This window comes from Hippopotamus amphibius, chromosome 14 (genome assembly GCF_030028045.1).
Source record: "Hippopotamus amphibius kiboko isolate mHipAmp2 chromosome 14, mHipAmp2.hap2, whole genome shotgun sequence".
In the NCBI taxonomy this organism is placed as follows: Eukaryota; Metazoa; Chordata; class Mammalia; order Artiodactyla; family Hippopotamidae; genus Hippopotamus; species Hippopotamus amphibius.
In genome coordinates this window covers 80,108,185-80,135,602 of record NC_080199.1, presented here as the reverse complement: position 1 = coordinate 80,135,602, position 27,418 = coordinate 80,108,185, and the positions used below count along the sequence as shown (strand labels likewise).

Below are 27,418 nucleotides of genomic sequence, written 5' to 3'. Positions count from 1 at the left end.
ACCTTAAAATTACTTAACAATTCCCATTTATTGAACTCCTCGGTGGGCATTACTTTCTAAACTGAGTAAGGAAAATCAAAGCTGCAAAGCAAAGGAAATTACATTTAATAAATATACCTGTGGTCTTAGAAAATACATTTATCAAATCTTTATCCTCAATCTAGAAAAGCAAAAGACAAGCTCACAATAAGGCCATCATTTTAATTCATCAAAATAGTGTCACTCTATTCACATTTACCAGGATGGTAAGCAAAGATCAGGAGTTTTCTAGCACCTTCACCTGTCATCTGGCACAAGCATGTTCAAATACAAATACAAATTATTACACTGCTTCATTCTCATAATGGTAAGGAGAGCCGAAAAATCAGTTAAGTGAAAAACTTTACAAAATTTTCAAAATGTATTTGTATTTCTCTATATTCCCTCTTCCCTTGAATTAACTAGGTCTGTGAACACAACAATAAAATCCCAGTTCAAAAAGAGCATTATATAATAAGCACACATTATGTCTAAGACTCAAAAGCCATGGCACAGCCTGGTCAAGAACGATGGACTTTTTGCATCCTGCCAGTTGGCACTAGCTGGAAAAGCTTCCGAGTGTTTTGGTTTGTCTCAGTGATTAGCCAGGGGTCCTACACAGCATACAATGTACCCGGCCAATCAACTACGCCTCCACCACCAATAACCAACCAACCAACCAACATCATCACTGTGCCTCTTTAGAGTAACAGCTTAGAACAGAGGTCCTCGGAGCAGGGCCCCCAGACCCAACATATGGTTATCACCTGGGAAACTTGTTAGGAAATGCCCATGATTTAGCTCCACCTGAGATCTGCTGCATCAGAAACTCTAGGACAGCGCCCAGAAACATGTTTTAATGAGCACTCCGGATGATTCTAATGCACACTCAGTGTGAGCACCATCACTGCAGAGGGACACCCATGGCTCCCGTGCTTTAATTTGAAGCAGGGATTTCCCCCACTGTTGTATCGCAGCACTGGGAAAAGGGTCCAAAATACAGCAGGACCTCTCAACACAGAATCAGGTACAACAAACCAACAAACAGTGAGACTGCGTGGCAGGGCTCCCATACATTCTCTATGACTGAGAAAGTGCCACTTTGTAGACAATTACGCCAACTATTACACTCAGCTTGCTAAGCTGCTGGCTCCAGTTATTCTGTTTATAATATTCTAACCACATCCATGAAAATGTGAATATTCTAACCAACTCAAAGAGAATATTATAGACGAAATAACCACTGAGCAAGTACTATTGCCTCCAACACCAAAAAGGTCAGAAATTATTAAAAGAGAATCGCTAGGTGAAGCTGATTACTTTTTCTTAATACATAAAAACACCAGGTCACACTTGTAAATCTAAGCAATGTATCACATTTGATATGAATTTACATTATCTAGTAATTTAAATATACCCTGAGCAGAAATTAACTAAAATTATTCTGGCAAAATGTACAATAAGATGGTTTCTCTATTTTCATGTATTAGATAATATGAATAATTTGCAAAAAATTCATTTTTCAAACAAGCATACAAAAATAAAAATGTATGTAACTTGGGCCGAACGTGGAAAAGATAAACATAGGCAAAATCTCATTCACAGAAGACTGGCTGGCTGACATTTTGCATAAAAGAAGTCAGAACTCCAGGAAGAATGCATCTCAGACATTCGGTCACAAATATGACATGAAACATTATGGATTTCTGCGGCTACTCATTTAAGGTTTTTATACTACCTCATACATACACATTTTCTACCTTCAACTGAGATGTATATATAACACATAATAAAAATGAATTTGATTCTGTAATGACAATTTCAGGGCTAGAGACAAATTCCAGGTACAGACATCAATTCCAAAACCTTCAACACCACCAACACGCTTATGTGAGCCATTTAAAACATGTAAGGTCCACTTCCACTATTACTCAAGCAATCAGTGTAAGGCCCTTGTATTTAATGAGTAACTAAAAACCATTTATTTTTTATACTTTTGAAAAAAGTAAGGAATATTAAAAAGAAAAAATCATGTATTCAAACTAAGTACACTTCTTATGGAGTCTTAATTTTTAGACAGAAGGGCCTTGCATGAAATTTGGGCGATTATGTTCTATGAAACAGAATTGACATTTACAAGCAGAATACCATCTCTTCTGAAATTCAATGCTTTAATTTCGAATGACAAATTAAACAGTAATTCTAACTGAAGATTTTAAAATAAACAGAGTCAACAAAATACAGTATCTGTAGCAGAGGAGCAGGTGGTAGTTATAACAGTGATCTGAGCCATAATACAATATACTGGGGTGGCCAAAAAGTTCATTTCCGAACGAACTTTTTGGCCAACCCAATATTTGAAAAAGAATTTTTTTAGATGTGTATTATGAACTCTGGCTATATTACTCTTAAGTAATGCGATATCCTTCATCTAAAAAAATAAAAGCTTCTCTTATTAAAAATACCATAAAACAAAAAAAAATACACACTGCTAATTCCACCAGGTAAATAAAAATATAATCTAAGTTTCAACCAAAAAAAAAAAATTCCTTAAAGATATTTACAACCAAAACATGGCTTTATAGAAAAAGACAAAAGGTTAAATAATATGCCCAAAGGAACCCAGCACTCTGGACCTTTAAATATTCAGTCCTATAAGATTCAAACTTCAATCAGTAATAACGTTAAGTGAACAAGGAAACAAAAGAAGCTTTCAAAATACGTTTTCCTGTACTCAGAAGATAGTGCTATTGATTAAAAAAAAGAAGTAATACAATATAAAACGCCTAAATCCTGATTACAAAGATCAGAAAACTATTTTAAAAATTCAAGATCAGATACTATAAGAATAGTGAAATTGCTCTTTTCCCAGAGTGACATTCCATAAATTACTTACCCAGGTTCAACTGGGAAACAGTATGCATACTTCATTTTACACAACTGGGAAAAACAACATTTTACTCACACTACAACTGTTTCCCATTTTTTTTAATTTAGTAATGAAGGGTGCTGGAACGGAAATAATGCTCTTGGAAAACATGAAACTACTGTCAATTCATTTAGTCATGATTTATTTAGATGAAATAACCACGCTGGGCTCCACCACTTAAGAGATGGCCAGGCTACTAACTCTGAAGTAGTCCCTCCCCCAGCTCCCTGTCTAGGAATATCTAACCAACTAGGAAGTAAAGACAGGAAAACAGTTACAGCTGTGGGATCCAGGAGTCAGGTATGTGGGTGTTCACTACCTTACTCTTGAAAGTAAGCCTGACTTTAAAATCACTGCTACCCTCTCAAATTTCAGGAATATATTTTAACATATTATTGGATATTGTAACAAAACTCTTAACATACCAATGAAACAAAACAACAAAAACACCATATTTAAATATCACACTATTCCCCAGGAAATCTCCTCTATTTTTACAAGTTTCCCTTCCACTTCTGACTAGTACCATTTGACACTAAATAGCAAGTTTTTTAAAGATTTAAACATACATTTGATCACATTCTTTCACAAAACATTTCCTTTCAATCACAAATTTATGTTCTCTCCCGTTCAGAATCTAAGATGTAATTATAAACCCTGCCCCAAATCATTAAGTGACTATTAACCATTCATCGTGACATTTAGCAATTATTACAAAGTTTACATGTAACACCAAGGTTCTGAAATATTCAACAAGTATGTTTCTGAATATAATGTGATGGTATAATTTCAACTAGTATTTGAGAAACAAGATCCAATTCAGTTACTGTCACTGCTGATAACCTCTATTTCTATTACATGGCAATTCCAGGTAAAACAGTGATTTTTCTCCATTACTGATACTGTAGGATTAGAAACAAATATTTAACCTCTTTCAATGAATGCTCAGCACTGATTTTAATCAGAAAAATCTGAAAACTAATGAAGAATAACAAATTAAGCTTTATGAAATACAAGTGAACCAATAATTCTTTAAAAACTGAAGAAAATGAATACATTTATTACCAAAATAAACAAAAACAGGGAAATTAACAAAATACACTGCTAAAATAAAACAGTTAGGAAAATGGGTATTCCTTTATTTTGTGCATGGTAATAATAGCATATGAAACCTAAATCCTGTAGACGGTTAAGTTCGGTGTTTCAAATCATTACACAAAAAGAAACATAATATTATGATGTTACATAATACTAAAACTGTTTCATATTATCTTTTTATGGAAAGAATTATGGGAGCATATATGACAAATTCACACTTACTTATAAAAGCCAATGCTATTCCTTATTTTTATATCTACCAGTTTTAAGCAAATGACATTCAAACGTCTTCCTTGGTATACTCTTTCACAAGAAAAAAAAATGACTGAGCGAGCCACAAAGTTGTTTCAATGCACAAAAACACTAAAACCTGAGTAACTAGGAGTTCACAGATGCTCCACTTGACTGTCACTCAGAAGCTGACTGTTTCCAGGGTAAACTTGGTAAGAACTGGAACAAGGACTTTCTCGATGCAGGGAAAAAGCTGTGTAGAGCTCTGTTCTTGGAGCCAGAGTGAGCCGGACACTAGAAAGTTCAGGAGATTAGGGCATCTCTTTGTGCAATGCTTTCAAATGTTCTTGAATGAATCGTATAGAATTTCACAGCCTTGGCCAAAGATAGCTTGGTATTACAATCAAGGATAAAGTTTCTCTCAATCTTAATTCAGCTTTGAAGCAAAATACAATGCTAAAAATTACCTGAGGACTGTAAGAATAAAAATACAGGTGATGAGAAAGGTATATTTAGCTGCAAGAGACACCACTTAAAAGTCACAGCTGATGTTAAAACTCCCCACACTGCAATTAATGTCATAAATCACAACAAATCCCACCCCATGCCAGCTCACACTCACAGAGAATGAGTCTCTATTATTTTATGTCCATATCATGTTTTCAAAGATTTGCCAAAAACAAAAGAATAGTGCAAATTTTAGAAAATAATTCCAGCCATACTGTTGTCTAAAAAATAGAATATAAAATAGTACATAAGAAAAATTTGATACAAAAGCATGTATCTGAATCATGCTTTACACTCAACTGCTTTTATGCAAGAATTTAAATAAAAGTAACCAAACTTCTTTCTTTCCAAAGTTTGCCTTCCAGCAAAAACAGAAACCATGCAAAGATGAGAGGTAATATTTACACACTGTTCGCTTTAAAAAAGCAAATTATTCTTAAGAAAAATGCTAAAAGCATGATATAGTAACACACTAATATGTTATGTGAGAAATAACTATGCTATGACCAATGCCTAATGCCTCAGATTTGTGGTTTACGTTAACTACGTGATTCCGCAAATGCTACTTTAAACATGACCAACACAAAATTTTAAATATAACGAGGACTCTGTTTTGGAATAAAAATCATAATGTGATGTTTCTCCATACTATTGAAAATCAATCTTCAAAGCATGTATTTGATAGGAGAGAGATCTATTCTGATTCCAGAACACTAGCATCTGCAAGTTAATTCTGTTTTTTAAAACCACCACTTGAGCTGTATTCCTGGGAGACAAGCACACCTAGCCTGTCAGACAAGTTCTGCTGGAGAGACTCCTGAATGACAGGAGAACATTCACAACCCTGCAGAGTCAGGCCACCTTGAACACTTCTAGAAATCAACATGCTCAAAAGTGCCCAATTTCTTCTAAATCACACAGCAAATCCTCACCTAACATCCAACCTAACAGTATTGTTTGATTTTAAAGAAAATTTAAAGGGTAAGATCTAGATATTGACACCAACGAGCAGATTAGATTAAAAATAGACGTTATTTTATAAGCAAAAGAGATCTGCCTTCAAACAGTTTTTTTTTTTTTCAAGATTCAAAAGATTTATTTGGAAAAATCAGCACAGGACAAAGACAACCTTAATATCCCTCCTCAGAATATGTGAATATTCAGAATCTATGTGAAATGTAGACAGCAACTCTGATTCCACAGGACATCAATGGTGCACACAGAGTAATGCCCACACCCGCCCTCCCCGATGTACTACCCTGCCGGCCCCTCACTGACATCAGTTGTCACTACGCTTCTATCTTCAGGGCAACTTGCATAAACTAAAAAACAGAGAATCATTTTCATTTTTAAATGACTGGGATTAGTTAAAGCAACCAAAGTATTACTGTTACAGCAAAGTTTAGTAAAACTATAAGAGAATACCACTAATAACATTTTAAAATTATCCAAGATGATTTCTTTATTGAGATTAACTACACAGAATTCACAGTACTATGGCATACTTATATTCAGCTGAAGTCACAAACACATTTGAACATTCACAATGATGAGGGGATCATCATTACCATTCTAATCTACAAGCTTATGAATAAAGAAAAATACAAAAACCTCAAGTTTTACAAAAACAAAACAAAACAAAAAAACTTTAAAGTCTACATACAATAACAATAAAACCATTTCTTCTCGGTAACAGGTAAAAGTGTATTTTTTCCCTCTAAATAGGAATGGAAGAATGTTTAATATCTACGACGCTTATTAGGGCCTTCAAAGTTGCCCCCTTGGCTTCCTCTACCAAAACCACCAGGACCACTACTAACAGGACCTACACCACTCATCGGTGCTTGGGGGGTCTCAGAACCTGTTCTACTACCCATAGGTGATCCCATCTGAGACGGTGGTCCTTGCGGAAATCTATCATTGTGCTATAATACCACATAATAAATGTGAAGTCCATTTGGAACACGCCAAATGTAAGTGACAAGAAAAATTGGCAAAATCCCAAGTGGTGGTGTCATGAAGTTCAGCAGAAAGTCCAGCAGAATCAGGATCACACATAGAAGGAAGAAAGGAGCAATTTAATTAGTTACTATGTTTAAAAAATAAAAAGTAAAAGCATCTGAATGAAGAGTTACATTTTGCTACGGCTATGCCCCAATTTCATGAAAAAAGAACTGATTTTATGAAGTGAATGCCATCTTAAACCTAATTAGTTATTATTATACTGTTCTGATCTCTCTTCTTTATTTAAAAAAAAATTTTGTTTTTTTGGCCGTGCCATGTGGCTTGTAAGATCTTAGTTCCCCAACCAGGGATTGAACCCGGGCCCTCAGCAGTGACAGCCAAGTGCCAAGTTCTAACCACTGGACAGCCAGGGAATTCCCTCGCTCTTTTTCATTAAATTTTATACTGCATGTAACAGTGCTATGTAATAAAAATACTGTTTTATAAAAATCAGAACTGGGGAGCAGCATAACACTGAAAAAGTAAATATAAAAATTTTAAGAGCAATGCTCTTAACACAGAAAGCACTAGTTATCAAACATAGTTATAATTTCAGTATGAAAACTTTTGAGGTTTTTCTAGAAAGACTTACTGGGAAAATAGATTTAGTTTTTAAAAGCTGACAATTAGCATGTACTACTAATGGCAGAATTAAACACTTGAATTATGTATTTTGAAAAACTTCACAGTAATAACCACATATATTAATCTCAAAGTTTGAACAGAACTCCCTACATGCAGTAGTAAAATATCACTGTGAAAAAGACTAAGAGGGAAAAGCAGGTGAGTTACTTTTACTTTTAAGTCTCTGCTGATTATATGCTATACAAAACTTAACCGAAGTATTTACAAGTTTTTACTAGCTCTCAGATATTTTACTATGAAATAAGCCTCCACTGAAGGAAACAGGTACACACCATCTGACCTGATCACAGTCTCGTATCTCCCCATGTAAACACTCATTTAAAAAACCTGTTAGCATATCTAATCTGTCCATATTCTTAAAAGACTGTATTTAAAATAAATAAATTTTAAAATAATAGAACACTACATCTGTCAGTTCTAAGACACACATTCACTGCTCACATCTCTGAGATAAGGATGGTTAGAGCTGATGGCAGGTCTGAGTTTAACAGCAGCACCTTTTCTTTCTTAGCAATGGTGCCTTCAGTTCCGAAACTGAACTTTTTCAAATACACAATCAACTAATTTCCTTTTCTAAACATTACTTAGCACAACCATTAACAAAAACAAAATGAGAAAATGTTTTACCATATAATGTCTCATTTAAATACTGACAGATTTTAAGGGAAATGAAAAATAGTATCAGTCTTGCTGCTGATACCCAAATATAATATAAATTGCAACAAAAAAACGTTTTTATAATATTTAACCCACACAAAGATATCTTCACACTCTCAAAGATATGAAATTGTCTACTTTAAATTTGGTGACAAAATGTAATTATAATTAGTAAGACTATACTAAGAATGGAACAGTGTAAGTTTAAAACATATTTTTAAACTTTAATGTAAATTTCTTACATTCTAAATTCTCTGAAATTACTCCCAAGTGATTTTTTTATGAAAAATTACAGAAAAGTGTGTTTTCACACATATTGGGGTTTTGTACCCCACCAAAGGTAAGGAGTCCACACAGGATAAACACAACCACAAAACTGCTGGCCGTTACACTGAATGCTGACAAGAGGGGCATACAAATTAAGGTCGCTGCAGAATGACTGTATTAACACACATCTGCGGTATGCTCGGCACAAGCGCGGGCCACGGGTCACAACTCTAACTCTTGGGATACTAAACAACTGCCGGTCATGAATCAATCTAACTGCACAAAATTAATTCTTCTCATTGGATATTAACCTTTACTGACAAAACAAATGATGCCAAATTATGTTAAGTGTGAAGTTACCTTTGGGGCAGAAGCAGGTATTACTGAACATAATCACAATAACGTTATGATACGTTACCACTGCTCCATTATCTGGCATCATTGGAGTTCCCATATTTGCAGCTCCTTCTGGCCCCATGGCAGGACCAGGACCCATTGGCGGGCCAGGTATAGTTGCTCTGCTGTTCATATTCATACCCATCATTGGAGGAGGCCCTTGGTTACCAGCAGGTGCTGGGCTAAACGCATCTATGCAAAACAATCTATACTTAGAGCTGTCCTAGCTTAGTTGAGTAAACATTTAAAATTTAACAATACTTAGGCAATCTATAAAACAAGACTATTATCAAAATCATTTTTCTTCCTTGAGAATGTGACACTCAATTATCTACTCTGATAGAGCAATACATTTGCTAAACAAAAGTACATAAAACAAAAATGAGAAAACTATCAATTATTTGGGCACATCTGAGTCTATAAAAGCTTGTACGTTTTCTTTAAAATAAAAAAATCAGTATTATTTGCTTTGTCTGCTTTTTAACCAAATACTCCCTTATGAGTGGTGGCAACTCTCTACCAGTTTAAATTAACGGCAAAGGATTAGCACACCTAGGAAACCACTTAATTTTCTTATAGTCATGACTAAAAATGCTAACATGTAAATTATATTAAATTGTGACGAGAGAAACCATTTCATCGTGTGTGTTTGTGTGTATAAAGTTCACTGCAAATAAAATGACTCTTATATCATTACTGAACATCTCCCAAAATTATAAGAGGTACTCTTTTTTAACTTTATACAGAAATATGCAACAGAAACAAAAAAACTGAAATGACTCATCATGACAAAACTTATTTCTAAAAGCAACTGCAACTGAATACGGATAAAATATTAATACAGCTTTTTTTTGACATGCTGAAATTCTGGAAATGAGAACAATCGGATACTTCAAATTTCTTCATCAAAAGACATCCATCCACCTGACTCATGTTAACTACAATAATGTTTAAACTGTAATACTACACTTATAATGGCCTCAAATACATTTTTAGCTATCCTCTTTGAACTTTTTTTAATTTTTAAAGTACTCATAGTTGTTCATCATTAAAAATTCATGAAAAAACTGATTCTAGTTTTCTCCTAGTTATTTCATTATCTAGTCAATTTCATGACATTCAGAACTCAATTTCTCAAAAACACATTATAATAGGAGTGGAAGTTTTCATTCAAACTCATAACTCTACACAGTACCCAGCGCAGCTCAAGTCTGCACATGGCCGAGCCCAGGGGTCAGCTGAGAGGAAGGAGTCTGACTCCCTGCCAGCCGCCAGCAACACGCTCCTGCTCCTTCTGAATCCAGTCCCCAAGATCCCAGCCACTTTCTAGGGAAGGAAGTAGTTCCTTAATCCCAGAAAGTTCCTGCTAGTAAATCTACACTTCAACTATCCAAGAATATTTCTATTCCCTCAGGACAGCTATAACTAAGAATTTTTACCAGACTACAACATCTCCCACAAGGGAAATGAGGAAGGGTAGAGACAGCATCCAGAAGGAATGTTACCTCAACTTTCTCCAAAAAAAGCAGATCAATGATTAGGTTTTCTTCTCTTTTAAAAGAACATAATTATCACACCTAACTTGTGAGATACAAATATAACTATGTAAGTATGGGTATAATAAAATAAATAAAAAATATTTCCAACTATCAATAGTTGAGGTAGATGCTTATTTTTAGTAATTATGTCTTCTACCAAATGGCTGTAATTAGACTAAATTTAAAGATCTAAGGAATGTTCGAATTACCTGGTCCCCTGAAAAGCAGTTTTATAAACTATGTTCTACTAGGTACACACTGGTAAAATCTCTGGTACACACCAGAAAATCTACTGTCACGTTTCATCCATACAACTTGACAGGATATGACAGTTTACCCAACTTAACAGTGACATTCACCTGGCATGACAGTTATGGATCTATAACTACCATGAGGATAAAGCCTCACTTCGAATAAAATGTAAAGAGGAGAAAATTAAATGGAGTGGTTGTCAGAGGAGCTAATTAAGTGCTCAAATGTAAACGTGGTTCTCTGGTGAACAAAATGCCATCAAAATTTTTAATTCTCTTAAATTTCTAACTAAATAAGGAATCTAAAGGTGTATCCTCCCATCTCTCCTAATAAAGTTGCTAATCACGAAGAAAGTCAGAATGTTTTCATGCTCTTTGAAACATCAGAAATATTTCAAGTTTGGTTCTGATGTTAATGACGATCTAATAATGACAATGACATTTTAAAACTACCTACAATCATAACAACCTCACACTTAAAATCCTTAAATCCAACTGGATTATATTATATACCAGCCCACAATTCACTCTGAAAAAGACAAATACTGAATTACTTGTATATTAATATACCCTCAACTGTGCTTCCTAATTTAGAACTTCTCAGGTACTCTTGGTTCACTAACTTTTTTCATGTATCCATTGTACTAACTTCACAATTAAGTTTTTTTGGTTAAGGGTCATGTTTCATGCTTCCTTTACATACAAGAGATGCTCAGTAACTACTTTTTGGTAGATAAGAAAAGTGACAAAGTAAACACTAAACCGTTGTGTTAAACGATTTAGATTATCTAACTGGCAATGGCAAAGGAACTGGCATGGGAGAGGGGGGCTTGGTCATGGAAAATGCTTGATCCACTTATTAGATGCTTTGAGATTTCCTATTCCACACACTACGTATACATTCTAAGCACAGCGTGGATTTCCTCTGAGAATTCCAGATGCAGAGTGGAATGTTAAGGAAATGTCATCTTTACAACAATATGTACATCTGACTTAAGTAAAGACTCTAACCTCATCTTCTGTGGGACGTGAAATTAATATATAAAAACTTATTATTTATCAAATTTTCAAATGTACGACAGTTCAAATTTCATAAAAACAACACCCCGTACATATTTGCCCCTTAGCCTATTTACTTGATATTGCTGCCCTGACAACCTGGTTATACAAGCCATCAACATTAAAGACGCTAATAGCGGCACTTTCTTAAAAACGTCACATCAACTCTGAAGACATACATCAGCCTAAGTATGCAAGACACATCTCATTTACTTGACAAGCCATAGATGTCTCCAGACAGTGCATTTCTGTGCACAATGCTGTGGGTCAGGGCAAAATAAACATTCAGTAAAATGAATAAAAATAGCTTCGAAGTTACACAAAAAGTTACCTTAAAATAGAAATTCATAAAATACTCTCAAGAAGTTTAAAGACACTACAACTCAGAAACTATCTAAATTCCAAGGTAAAAAAAAAAAACAAATTTCAAGGCATGAAAACTGATTTTTTAAAATGCAACAACATAGCTTTATTATACCATGTGATGACAACAGGTTTCAGGTCGTTTATCAAAACCTGTTTACAGGTTTCCTTTGTTATACCTATTAAAATATACTACATCTTTGGCTTTCAAACAAAGTAAAAATGTTCTTCCTAGGCATGTATTTTTAATATATTGGTATTTTTTTTCTCATTAATATATGTAAGAAATTTCACCACTTCCAAATGCTGGTTCCAAATTTTTGTTACTCATATGTAGATACCACAAACAGCATGTACAGTTCCCTGAAAAATGACAAGTAAGTGACAGAAGCCTCTGCTTCAAATCCCTACCTCCCATGTTTATGGCTCCACGGGGACCCATATCACCCATTCTCATTTCCTGTTCTCTCTGTAAGTAAACATAGTTGTCACAGTCAACCTATCGGTCTTAGGACTTTACATTTCCCATCTAAAATCAAAAAGAAAAGAATAAATTGGGACATCATGATCCATTAAATTTTTTTCTTAATTTCCAACATCATTTACTTCATAAGAACACTGAAAAGAAAACTCAGTCTACCAGGGTCGGTTAACATACTGTGAGTGCTTAGAGCGCCCAGTCTATGTTGCTGTATCATCAGTGAGTCATACATAAAATCTGTTACAGGAGAGCTTTAATATCATTCTTCCAAGAGATTATACACACATGCCTAGATTCTAAGAGAAGAAAAATCTAATAATAATAACCTCCAGGACCCACTATTTTTCCCTCCCAAGTCTCTAAAGTCTTAAAACAGAAATGACAGTTACCACTTTCATATCAAATGTACTCAAACATACAGCACAAACAGCTGTGGGGCACTAAACCAAAAATAAGATTATAGACAATTTTCATTTTTGAAATCTTATAATTCACCTTTGCATTTTTATTCAGGTACTCAGGAATTATTTCACCCAGGACCTACAGATATACCATAAAAGCCTCCACTATACACAAGCAATTACTGAAAGCTCGACATAATATTGCTTCCTTTATTTGAACAAGAATTTTTCTCGGAAAAGTAAGTATGATCACACAGTTGGCAAGTTCTGAAACAAAATGCTCTGAGGTTACCTGTAACATAAAAGGCCATACAAATGTACAAAACATTTTAAGTTTCAGTACAGTAACTACTTCCTAAAAACTCATTTACCAACAACAGTTACATAGAATTAACTTCAATGAAATCTCTAGGTGAAATTACCCAATACATTATAATTGAAATTTACACCATTATTTAATGGTCTTTTCCAATACCAGACAAGTGTATTAAATGTAGCAATCACAAAAAACATTCCAAGACAAAAGTAGCAATGTCTAAATCTAAAGAAAGCATAATTTTTCTACTTTCAAAAAGGAGTTATATTAAAATGGGTTGGTTTTAAAATAATAATGAAAAGCACCTATAAAGCTAGAAATAAAGGAAATAAAAGCCTACGACGGATAAATGCCACTCAGCAGCACATCAACTGCCCATCTAACCTGATGGAGATGCCTCAAAAGTTAACCTTTAATGAAGCAATGATACACGAAGAACACCACTTACGTAACAGCTTCCTGAAGAAATGTTTCTTGTTGCCTAGAAAACGTAAATACCAAAGCTTTCTCAAAGCTAACTTTCAACTTTCTGAAAAATATTTCATCATAAAACATTTGACTATTAATGGATACTATTACCGACCAGCAAAAAGCTAAACTATTTTATAAAACTGACTTCTGATGAAGTCATATAATTTTGCAATTATATGGAAAATATTATTCTACAATCACACGTAGCACTGTCATCAGTATTGTCATCTCCACATCAGTAGAGCTCCAATACTGTGTGGACTGCGGCAGCACACTCACCACCTTCCAGGTGCTGGTCACAGAAGACAAGTTCTATGAAGAGCTGGTTGCACTCCAGCATCGGAGAGTAAAATACATGGACTCTATGGCCCCAACATTTTTGGGAGACAAAGGTTTAACTTATATTTTTACTTTTTATTTGTCTCAACTATGAAAGACTAGGAAGGCAATATTTAATCACTCGCAGAGGGTAACTACTAGTCTCACTTTTTGAGACTTCAATTTTCAAATCCCATTACATACCCAACACCCGTTAACTGGATGCCTATGATTCATGGGTGGGGTGAGAGAGAGAGAACCTGTTTTATTGTCTATCATTTCAGCTTTACCTGTCACCTTCTGAAATAACAATGTTTATTAGCTTTATTATTCACAAAGTTAGGTACTTTTTAAAACATAGTGTATGATTCTACTTCTTTCATTAACAGAATTCTGTGGAGAGCTTATTAACATACTGAAGAGATTGATGGTTTTAACTCAACTATTCAGCAGCGGCCGTAACGTTCCCCTCTTGATGCTCTACTGTAAACCTGTTCCAGTTCTAAAATATCTTCCTTTAAATGAGACTCTCAGAATGCCTTACAGAAGTCCATGCTGACGCAGCATGCCACAGCGTTAAAATAACAATTCATCATGTGTATTACAGCATTTTCCACTAAATATGCATATACTCGATTTTTTTAGTAATGTTGACATTTCCTTAAAGAAAACTGATTACTATTTTAAAATAGCTATACTCGTGAGATTAAGGAGATAGTATAATTAGGTGATAGATCATTTTTAAACTACTTTAGAAGCAGCCAAAAGTTTTCATCTTCCTAGTCATATTTTAAGATTATTTAAACTTTCTATAAACCCGCTGCTACGTACTTTCAGTAAAATGCAAGAGGCACAGACAATATTTAAAGATAGTGTTATCAACAGAAATTAGGACAGCACTTCTCATTATAACTTGATTTGGCAGACATCAATAAGGAGAATCACTGGAAGAAGTTCACTATAACTACGGACCCAGCCCTAAAGCGATACACAAGGCCCTCACTTCTATGAATTCTCCCAATACATTTTAAATTAGAACTAATACATAATATGTGTGATATTTTTATAATACAAATTTTAATGACGCTTTACTACTTTACCAAAAATTACTGTGGTTTAACAGGCAACAACTTATATGTAATCAAAAACCTCAAGACTGAAGCGCAATATAAAATGATAAAGCTATGATAACAGTTTAATTAATTCAATAAATTAATAGCAACCCTATGACATAAGGTTGACTGTTATCCTATTTTAAAGATCATAAAACTGAGGCACGGTCCTGTTCAATAACTTACTCAGGGTCATACATGTAGCAAGTGGATGAACTGACCTATAAAATTCTGCCAAAATAGAGTTCATTGAATTTTCCTCTTCAAAGGACACCTTCATTCTTCAAGAATTCCAATAAAGACTCACAAAAGGCAAGATTTTTAACGTATTCTTACCATGTTTATAAGAAGGTGTGCCTTTTGATTAATAGAATTATGCATATGTGTTCCTGAAAGCTGGTCAGTAAAATATGCTTAAATTCACAGCTGACCAAAAAAGAAGGTCAAGTATGACTGATTCCAGAGCCATGTATCAAAGCAGCATTCCATCAACACAAAGGTTCTCAAGGTGTGGTTCCTGGAGTGAAGAAAGTCCCCAAGATGCATCCAAGGCACACACAAACCCAAAACAACTGCATCAGAACACAGTTCTAGCGCTGGTCGAACTGGGTAGGGACGGAGCAACAGTGGGCAAAATCCTGGTGTTCCAACGCAAACCAAGGCACTTGAATTCAATTTTCACTAGTAATCAGTGTACTCTTCACAATGCAATACAATTACAGCTAAATAATTTCAATTATGGCTGTCCAGGCCAGAGCATCCGGAAAAGACGACACATAAGACTGTTAAGAAAGGAAAATAGAGGCCATGTATCAAAGATATTTTATTTTATTTTTCTTTTGGCCGAGCCAAGGCATGCGGGATCTTAGTTTCCAGAGCTCAAACCCGGGCCCCCTGCAGTGCAAGCACAGAATCTTAACCACTGGACTGCCAGGGAAGTCCTCAAAGACCTGTCATACAGGTACTTCATCAGTTTCTAAGACATGGGTGTGAAACAGCTACCAGTTTGGTTCTCAAAAGATTTCTGAATCATGTGCAGTTGCTTGGTCAAGTATGTCAGGACGCTGTCATGAGACAGGTGGAAGGAAAAAACCTAGTCACAATATTTTCTCTAGCAACAAATGAGATGTGGCAATCAGGGGGAAATGAAGCATATCAAATGTGTGATGTCAGTCAAAAGACAACATGGCACAGTATTTCAGTATTCCAACCAGGCCTCAGAGATGTGGCATATCAGTATGTGAAAGGCGGCTCTCGAATTTACGTGGAGGGGAAAGCAGACGATGGTGATTACATGGATAAAAGTAATGTGAGGCAACAAGCAACACTGATTATAGCTATTCTGCGTGACCAGACACAAGAGAAGGCATAGAATGGGCAATTCTTCTCTGGCCATTGTTTGGTACAGGCTCATTTCCAAATCATGATAGTCTTTATAAAGACAAGAATTAAAATACTTTCTTATATTAGAAAAATAATAATTATAATTTCAACTATGAATACCTGGATGAAGCAGTAAAAATGGTAGATTTTATTAAATCACTATCTTTAGGTACCTGTCTTTTTATTATTCTACGCAACAAAACAGATATATACATTAACCGTTTCTGATGCATTCTGAAATAGGGTGGTTATTTCAAGAAAAACTATACCTATGATTGGGTTGAAAACTGAATAAGACACATTTTCTTGGAGCAAAATTTTTACTTGAGACAGCATTTGACAGACAAACCGATTACTGACTTGTGCACCCGGCAGTAATTTCTGATGGGTGGCTGATATTAAGAAATGTGACTTGGTTTTAATTTTGTATAACAAAATACATTAATATCTGTACAATCTACGTAACTCAATGGGTCAATATTCTTCTGTTTGGTACCTGACATCACAAACTCATGCACAGGTGAAAATCCACTCAAAGGTAAAGTAGACCAATGGATTCTAATGCAAAAGGGCACTTTTAAGAATCTACTGCTTGTCAAGTTTCACTGCAGTATCAGACAAGAATACTCACAATTATTTGAAAAGGATAAAATATATACTTGTCTCCATTTATTCATCCATGTGATGCCAGATTTTCTTCATATTCTTTAACCAAAAGAGCATTCTGCCATAGTTGGAATGCAAAGGCAAATGCAGGAAGCCAGCCATCTTCTTACAGAGCCAAACATTAAACAAATTCACAAAACAGTAAAATAATACCACTCTTCCCACTACACAAAGTCAAGCATTAAAGAAATATGCAAAAAAAAAATGTAAAATAAGGCCACTCTTTCCATTATAATACATTTTCTTTTAAATTTCTCTTTTAATTTCTAATATGGTAAACACTTATATAACCTAAACAAAAGCTCTTTGAGGTCTTCAATAATTTTTAATAGCTTTAAAAAAGGATTTGAAACCAAAAAGTTTGATAACCACTGTTCTTAAGTTCTAGTCATTATTTATTCATGAAAATGTAAAGTAGCAGAAAATTTGCACGAGTATAAATTAACTAAACTAGTATACCCCCCAAAGTGCACAACTTGACATTATTTTATGTAGAATATTGATTTTTTTCCTTTAATACTTAATACTTATTAATCTGTGATTTTTGAAGATATTTTTAGGGTTTTTTTTTTTTTAAGTAATCTAATTTAAAAGAATCATATGGTGACAGTATCAGGTTAAAATATGTATAATATGAAAAGCTTCAGGTTCAGGAAACAGTAAAATAAACAAATATTGACTCTACATACTTATCAACTGGAACAACATTCTGCAATCAGTGACAAGATGTGTTCACCTAACACACTAATCAATCTAAATTCTTGTTTGAGTGAACAGTCCTAACAGCCACAGTCATTTTCCTTTAATTCATAAAGTCCTCTCTCATGTACATCTTTAAAGAAACTTCTAAGGATTATCTAAGGGTCAGGATGTGCCATTAGGTTCCATGTCTTAATAAAGAAAATGCTAAAAATCCTGATATAAAAATACTGAAATAAAACTCTTAAATCTAAAAGAAATATTAATTCTGGGACTTCCCTGGTGGTCCAGTGTCTAAGACTCTGCACTCCCAATGCATGAGGCCTGGGTTCGATCCCTGGTCAGGGACCTACATCCCACATGCCGCAACTAAAGATCCCGCATGGTGAACAAAGACCTGGCGCAGAGACAGAGACAGAGGAAGGGGAAGAGGAAGGGGAAGGTGAAGAGGAAGAGGAAGAGGGAAGGGAAGGGAAGGGAAGACAATCTAGACAAATGTATAAGTTCTGGCAACTAACAACATTCAACCATTTTATCATTAAACACTCCTAGAATTTTTCCTAAAAATAAATTACTTGCAGCATTTGGAAATACAGCTTTTCCTTCACTACAGAAGTTTACATACAAGAATAATAAGACTCTTAGATAGCTAGTCAAACTTTCATTGGAGAAAATAAACAAACAGCATCTGGAAATATTAGGTAACAAACATATTTAGAAACAATGGAACAAAAATCAATTACATGAAATATTTTTTAAAAAATAGGTATAAAGAAAAATAAAATCACAAAAAAGGTAGGCCATTTTGCCAAGAAATTATTCACTCATCTAAAAAGTGTTAAGTTATTGAAAGGTGTGCATCAAAAAAGTAATCTTCTAATAAACTAAAAAGGGAAATAAGAAATGTTCCTATTAACAGAGCTCAAATAATATAGCATGCAAACTTTCCAACATAACCAACAGAGAAAGTGTGGAAGACTAACATTTTTAACTGAAGTAATAAAAAACAGCATTTTCCAAGACATTTTTACTGCTATAATGGGGGGGAGGGGGTATTTTAAGTAACATAAGACAATCTTTAAAATATACAATGTATAGTGGGTTTTTCCCTTCAATTTGAACACATGCATTCCAAAATATCTGCACCCATGAGTATTAAGGAAACGTTCCTCAGTTTTATGATTGCAAAAGTGAAACTTTACATCACATTTCATTAGAGAACTGCAAGTTAAGACAAAGAGTTACCACAACACAGCTATTAAAATGTCCAAAATCCCAACAGAATGTCCAAAATCCCAACAGTGACAACAGGAAATGCTGGTGAGGATGTGGAGAAACAGGAATTCTCATTCACTGCTGCTGGGAATGCAAAATGGTATGTCCACTTTGGAAGACAATTTAACAATTTCTAACAAAACTAAACATACTCTTACCATATGATCCAGTAATCACACCCCTTGTTATTTACCCAAAGGCACTGAAAACTTACATCCATACAAAAACCTGCACGTGGATATTTATAACAGCTTTATTCACAACTGCTGACAACGATGTCCTTCATCTGGTGAATGGATAAAACTGCAGTACATCCAGATAATGGATTGTTACTCAATGTTAAAAAGAAACGAGCTATCAAGCCATGAAAAAATACAGAGGAGGAACCTTACTTAAATGCATATCACTAAAAACCCAATATGAAAAGACTCCATAGTGTATGATTCCAACTATATGACATTCTGAAAAAGGCAAAAATATGGAGACAAGAAAAGAATCGGTGGTTACCAGGGATTATGGGGAGGGAGGAATAACAGGTGGAGCACAGAGGACTTTTAGGGCAGTGAAACTACTCTGTGCGAGACTGAATGGTGGGTACATGTCATTATCCATTTGTCAAAACCCAGAGAATATGCAACACCAAATGTATACTATGAACGAATTTAAACTACAAACGTTTGGTGGTGAGGATATGTCAGTCACAAGTGCCCCCTGTGTGCTGTGGGAATCTGACGTGAAGGGGTCTGTACACATGTAGGGTGAAGGGGGTGTGGGGGAAATCTGTCCCTCCCGCTCAATTCTGCTGCAAACTTAAAACTACTCCAAAAAATTAAAGTTTACTTTTTAAAACTTGAAAATGTTTCTTTCTGAATAAATTATATCTTGCCTTACATCACAATAAACATTTGTCACTTGTTAAATATTGAATCAGAAATAGAAGGAACCACAAATACAAGTGGGAGGTTTGATTCCTAGCTTACTGTCCTGATTAACCTAAATATAATACGTGCCTCAAACTACATTCACTCAACAGTGTACTTTTAAAGCCTGGTTCAGGTAACTTCATAAACAGATTGCTCTGATGTCACTGTCAAATTCAACTGACTATCTAGCAAAATTAATTGCTACTTTTTAACACACAGGATGGCTTTCTAATTGAGGAGGAATTAAATGTAATCACATATAATCTAGCATGCATCGAGAGACAGAAGGGAATAAATATTTTAAGCAAACCAATTTTGAAACAAATTTATATTGAGCTGAGAATGTTATTTCTGATCTATATACCTGAGGGACATTTTCAAGATTATCCCTTTCAATTGTCATGGCAAACTCCCTCTGAAAAGCTGCTTTTAAAAACTGAAATTAGGAATATATAATTATTCTTCAAATTTAGTTATTTTATCCCAAACTCTTAAAGAAATCAGCAATCCAGATACCAACTACAACACAGACATAATACATTTTACTATATCTTACCAATCCACATATAATACTGGTGACTGGTTTGCATTTCTTCACCTATAACCTCTTACCCAGTACATTTCCATATCAAAATCAAAACAGCTATCAAGACTGGCCAGATCAAAGGATGAAAGATGAAATAAAAGAGCAAATATAAGCTGCACAAGAAGCAATTCCAAATCAGTTCCACCAACAAAAGAAAGCAAGCAAAGCATATGGGTTCCAATGTATGAAGAATTAAATATATATTTAATGGAGGAGAATATCTTTTTCTACTCATGATATTAGACATAAAACAAGTTATCTTAGTAGTCTACCAGAAGCTTTGAAATCCTGACAAATTATATATTGTTTCTAAGTAGATAACTCAAAGCAACAGATTCAACATATAGTAATATTTAAAATATTTAAATGGTAACTAAATACAATTCAGAAAGTTTCTTAAAATTTACAATTATAAGAGAAGCTACTATATAAGTATTTCAATTGTTTAAAAACAGGATTTAGAAAGAGCAATAACACACCAAATTAAGACATTATATCATGAGAAACATGGTAAATTTACAACCAGAAAAGATAGGATGTGAAACGTGGTGCACTATGTAGTGGAGGATATCGTAAGACAAAGGGGCAAACTTACCCATATACTTTCAATTACTTGAAATTTTAAACAGAAGTAAATGCATTTCATCAGCAGAGCTTACAAACCCAAGCTTCATACTCCCCACCACTAGCAGTTAGTTAATAATTACACTTGGATATCGATATTCACATTTACCTAGTTTAATTTGGTAGAAAATTCTGACATTTCAGGTGATACTACAGAGCTTCATCCCCTCAATATGAAGTACAGAAGATACAGGATATTGACTGGCCTAAAAAAAATTTGTTTTACATAATCACCTTGCAGGATAACTCCTGTAAGGGGCTCTAAATATTACAATAACAAATCACAAAGCAGAAGTAAAAAGTTCTTATGTCTTCCTAGAATCTTTTGTTATTATTTCAAGCTACTTATTTACTGAACAAAACTCCTACTGCACTGCATGTAGCGGACACTTCAAAACACACGTTCACTTTAGTCCACTTGCATTCGCCAATCTTGACTCTCCTTGGTCTCCAACCCGCTAGAAAGGTAAACATTAGCTAAAGGATCTTACCATTCTGAACCAAGTAAGATTAGAACTTACCATTTCAAATGAAAAGACATTAGGTATACCTACAACACAGTGGAATAATAAACCAATCACATCAGTTTTAAAAATACACCCAAAACAGCCCCACAACAGTCCTGAGACTACACACTCACTCTCTAGCAGACAATTTTCTCTGAACTCTCAGAGCTTTTTAGTTGTGTCTCTTAACCTACCCCACACAGGTCCTCTGTACCTAAAATACTCTAAAATCCACAAAGATGTGACCCTGGGCTTGCTTCCCCTCTGTATCCTCTATGAAGCTCAGAGCTGTTTTGAACACAGGAAAAACAGTGAACAAATTTTTCTTACTAAAGGCAACCTCCAGTCTTCCTGTAAGTCTAACAATCTTGAAGGGATATTCAAGTGGAATCCGCATACTAAAAAGTTACATGTGCTGAAAACCAAGCACAAAAAATGGTTATTTTACTTTTTAAAATTTAGTCTTCACTATGTGAGTCTAGTATAAACTCTACAAAAATACACCAATAGTTGCGTTTCAATGCCACCTATGTTTCAAAACTACTGATGTGAAGATCTGAGACTTCAGTATTCAATAAAAATACTAAGGTTTGGTGGCTCAGGAAGAACACTCAAAACCATATGACTGAGAGCACAATGTCATTTGAAAAGGACATCAAACAACTATTCAATTCTCCCAGTTTACATCTAAGCAACTACAATATAATAAATACAAGATTCCTGACTTCAAAAAAACTCAGAGGGCTCAATTATGGGACACTGCCAAGCGTCAAAAAAAAAATCAGAAGGCGATATAGGTACTAAAGAAGAATCATATTAAAAATGATACAGGAGCACAGCTGGGGTGAGCAGTCAGAGGAGGTTATATGTGCGCTGAGTATACACAATCTCCAGGAGGGAAAAAGGAATATGGAAATTTTTGTGGAATACGAGCCTCTCTGTAACTCTAATGGAAGGTAAGGCCAAAGAAGACCCTAGAGCAATCTAACATGACATACAAATAATTAAGTCCAACAAAGTGTTCTCTGATGAGGAATGTAAAGAATATAAAGGACACAGTAAGCACTTCATCCGGATTCATTCAAAAGGCTTTTAAATATGAATGACAGAACAGAGGAGGAAAACGCTACTTATAATCATAACATACGATTAGGGTGATCATACACACATCCTGGTTTGCCTGAGACAGCTTATTTTATGCGTGCTGTTAAAAAAAAAAAAAGGTAATTTTACATAGTACTCATATTCACTTGTCCTAATTTGGATGAAAATTCTAAAGTTTTCCATGCAAATAATTAGATACTATTAAAATTATTAAATAATCCTTTGGAGAAGTGATCAAAAAATTTCAACATCTGGTTAAAATTGATATTGTATTTTCAACCCAAATACCCCAAATCATCAGAATCCTAAAGATCACTTCCTAGAGTATATGTTAACATTATAAACATGTATCTTTGTTTCCATTTGACGATAAAAGTCTAAATTCCAATTACGTACCATCTTAAATATTCAGAAAAGTTCTTCGCTCATTGTAGGAAATCAATTAAATTATTTTAGTGAATAAATAAATGAAAATATATTAACAACAAAAAACTGATCACAACTAGAGCATTCTATGAGAGTCCACTGCAATAAAACTGTTATTATCCATCCATTCTGATTTTTACCATCATGTCCAAACCATCAGAAGTGCACTGCCATTATACCAGCAATAGCTAACAACCTCCCATAACTAAATCTGACTCCAAACTCTATAGCAAATAATCCTTCAGTTATTTCCACAGGATGATGAAGAGACTACAAAAACTCCTTGTGAAATATGTCCTTTGTACAAATGTGTCAGATATTTAGTATTCCAAAACAACATAATCTTCTACTGTAATACAGCCAAATCACTTGTTAGAGCTAAATAATTTAATGAAAAAGAGAAGTGATGGCTATGTGAAAAGCATCAAATGGTGACTTCACAAACCATTTCAGAAAATGTACTTGTACCTACTCATTAGTAAGTGACAACTGGGATCAGTCTGCTCTGCCAGCACCTATTAACGTCAGTTCATTACTGGCTAAAGTTTCTGTTCTGAGTTTTTGTACAGGGAACATTGGGGGGGGGGGGGGTGATGCCCAAGATATCAGCAGTGGAGCAGTGCCTTTATCAGCTCTTCCCACAACTTCTCCTCTGATTTATACCCATGACTCCCAATGAACCTTCTGAACACTAATTAGGATTCTTCAGAACCAAGAACCAGGGTTCTAGGATATGAGGCACTCTGCTCAATAAGCCTTGTAAAAACACTGAAAAAGAACATATAAATTAATAAAATTACATTTTAGTGCACAAACTCTTTATGAGTTTGGTTAACGTGAACCACTTTTTATAGACTGCCCCCCAACCCCCCTCAAACTCTCAGACTGGCCAGTGATCAGAGGTCGGCAAACTTTTGGGGGAAAGAGCCAGATAGGATTCCAGGCTCTGCGGGCCACACAGTCTTGATTCAGCCTCAGAGTTATGTCAACTAGTTACATCATCAGTCAACGTTGCCATTTTGGGGCAAAGCAGCCATAAACAAAACCTAAACACGGCTGCGTTCCAATAAAACTGTTCCAAAAACAGGCAGTGTTCAGATTTGGCCTGGCTTACCCCAGTCTACAGACCTCCAGTCTAGATGATATATTTTAAAAAATAAAAATTAATGTATCATTTGAGACAATACTCCCTTCCCATATATAGGATAAAAGCTGCTGCACCAAAACCCCCCAGAGCACAAGTCGCAGAGCGTGCTGTGCCATGTACTGTGAGCTGTGCGCATCCGTCTCCCAGGTCGAATGACCCACAGCTCTCCCTTCACTCAGACTCTCCAGGTACCATAAAAAATTCAGCTGCTTGCTACTACTGTTATCTCAACATATGTCTTATTTCAACAAATGGCCAGTGCTAATGGAAATAAGCAAGCTGAAGAGCTTTTTAAAATGCAGACCCCATGGCTCCAACACAGACCCACTGGATTAGATTTCAGGCATTTTTCTTAAGTTTCACAGATGTGCTGCGAAGGCTGAAAACTACTGCATTTAGCAGAAATTGCCAAAGGACAACCCATCAGAATCTCCTGGGATCACAAAATGAATCAATTAGTAGGATGCAGACCTGAGAACCCACATTTTTCAAAAGCTCCCTGAGTGCTTACTAGGCACGATTTGAAACACTACCGTGGAAGAGGTGTTACCCTCTTAGCTGGGCTACATCTGTTCATCACTGTGGCCTCGCTGTCCAATAATCCCAGGAGCTACAAAGGAACACGTCTAAGAAACATGGGTCAAATTACTGCCTTCGTATATAATACACATTCGGGTTTTTATGCACGTGTTCAATTCTCCAGGGCTATGACCACCTACTCAAACAGGAATAAAAATTATTCCACGTCATTTCATGTATGTATCTTAAAACCAATATGAAGGAGTACTCTTTTCTTCACATTACTATTTACCACACCAGATAAAGAAACTTCTTAAGTTTTAAAACAAAGCAGCACCCAATTTAAGCACTGCCCCAATTTTCTTAAAGTATTTTATAACTACATGATACAACTACTAAAGCCAGAATGACATTTAGATATTTCATGACATTATCATTTTCCCAAGAAAGCAAAGTTTACTCCAGGTAACTGCATTTTAAAAATATTCTAATTAAAATTTCCCCTTTAAACCAAACTGTATTCACAAATAGAGAGTAACTAGTACATAGCAGTACTTAAATGTTTAAACTACTGAATCTACAGTAAATGAAACAACCAGTATTTAAAAATCACAAGACAATCATGAAGACTGTCTCACCAATTCTTACTTTTAACAGAATAACTTCTGTGATGCATTCAAAATCTGTAGAACTGTGATAAGTAGAAAATTTCAACCTAGTTAATACTATCTAGAAAGTGGTTCAAATACACTACAATAAAGATAAACCTAAATGTAATCAAGGCACAGCATAAAAATACATACATTGTTTTGGGAGTCAAAAATATGTTATGCTACAAGAGTGAAAAATAACATGTTTAATTTATAATTACCAGATCTATTACCAAACAGCGTGACTTCCTCTATGGAGAAATAAGGTATGAAATTAAAATGACAGCTTTTAATTGATGAAGAGCTGACATATCCTTCAAATTCTTAAAATTTCAAGGATTTTAAGGAGGTGGCGGGGCCGTGCAGAATGTGGGATCTTACTTTCCCCGACCAGGGTTCGAACCCGTGCCCCCTGCATTGGGAACAGGGAGTCTTAACCATTGGACCGCCGGGGAAGGCCCAACTGTGTCTTTTGTTACATTAAAACAAAAGAAAACAAAAAACACACATTACTCAAAACAAAATAAGTATTTATTTTATACTTCCAAGCCCATACTGTTAGTTGTGCTGGAATATTCCTAATAGGAATATTAGAAAGAAATGAAAGGTGACATTTGAAAATGAACCAAGTAAATCTATAAGACTTTTATTACCCAGGCAAGCTGAACACTTACCAGTTGATTCCTCCCTTTAAACAGTGAAAAAAGAGAAGCACATAAGAGGGCCTAATCTCAAAGCTTTTAAAAACAAAAACAAACATTAAAATTGTTTAACAATTTTTCCCAACATAGTTCTCAAAGTAAATGAAGAATAACTGATACAACAATGGCCTCGATGTTTCTCCTATTAACACAAACCAGTCAAGACAAGTAAAGAGCTTTTGTTAATATTTCTTTAGTGTTTGATTAGTTTATATTAACAAGCATTATGAAGCTAGGAACCAAATAAAACTGACAATAAAATGATGAAAAACTTGTATGCATTCATAATTTCTAATCTCAAAAAAAATCTAAAAGTAGAACAAAAACTATATTTTCCCCTAAATATATAATTAAATTACTACATACTATAAGAATACAGTAACTTTGTGTCTTATCTAACATGAGTATTAATTTAAAAAAAAAAATCACCAACACTTCAGTCCAGGGTTCAGCAAACTTTTTCTGCAAAGGGCTAAAGAGTAAGTATTTTAGGTTTTTGGGTCACAAGTACTCTGTTTAATAGTTCGTTTGTTTTTTTTTCTTATCCATCAACCCTTAAAAATGTAAACATCATTCTCTGCTGTGTGATAGGGTGGTACGGTTTGCAGACCTCTGCTCCAGCCAAATTAGCCTTATAATGCTTCAAATATGCATATTAAAATAATCATCTAAGTTTTCTAAGAGCGTAAACCTGTGAAACAATAAATGATCTACTTCCGAAATGCCAATAAGTTGGCCGTATTTTTAAATACCTTATTTATTCTCAAAGTTCCTCGGCTATCTATAAAATTTTACCCCTCATTAAAATGAATTTGAAACATTTGAATGTTTATAAATTAAAAATTTGCAGTATTTCAATTTTAAACTGGGGCAACATTTCTAAATAGTTTTTGAATAGAAAAGTAGAGTCGAAACTATCTGTCCTTCATTAATTATGCCTATATTACATCCACTGAACATATTAAAAAATACTGGTATAGACATTTTTTACAACTGTGAAATTTCAAAGAATGAAGAGTTTACAATCAAGCTTATGGATGTAGCCAACTTAAGTTGAACAGAATATATTTCACTTAATCGTTTCCTTCTAGTCCCTAAATGATTTACATCATTATACATAGCTACACATTTGCTCCAAGAATATAAA

The 27,418-nt window shown here is 34.7% G+C and overlaps 1 protein-coding gene across 1 annotated transcript in view; it reads right to left on the bottom strand.

Moving 5' to 3' along the window:
* Positions 1 to 6,224: 6,224 nt before the first annotated feature.
* Positions 6,225 to 27,418, bottom strand: part of PSPC1 (paraspeckle component 1) — a 71,273-nt gene continuing 50,079 nt past the window's right edge. The window contains exons 7-9 of the mRNA XM_057707063.1: positions 12,375 to 12,432; positions 8,775 to 8,944; positions 6,225 to 6,708 (exon numbers count right to left, since the gene is read on the bottom strand). Of these exons, the coding sequence (XP_057563046.1) occupies positions 6,523 to 6,708; positions 8,775 to 8,944; positions 12,375 to 12,432 (414 nt within the window). The 3' untranslated portion in view covers positions 6,225 to 6,522. The remainder of the gene's footprint in view (positions 6,709 to 8,774; positions 8,945 to 12,374; positions 12,433 to 27,418) is intronic.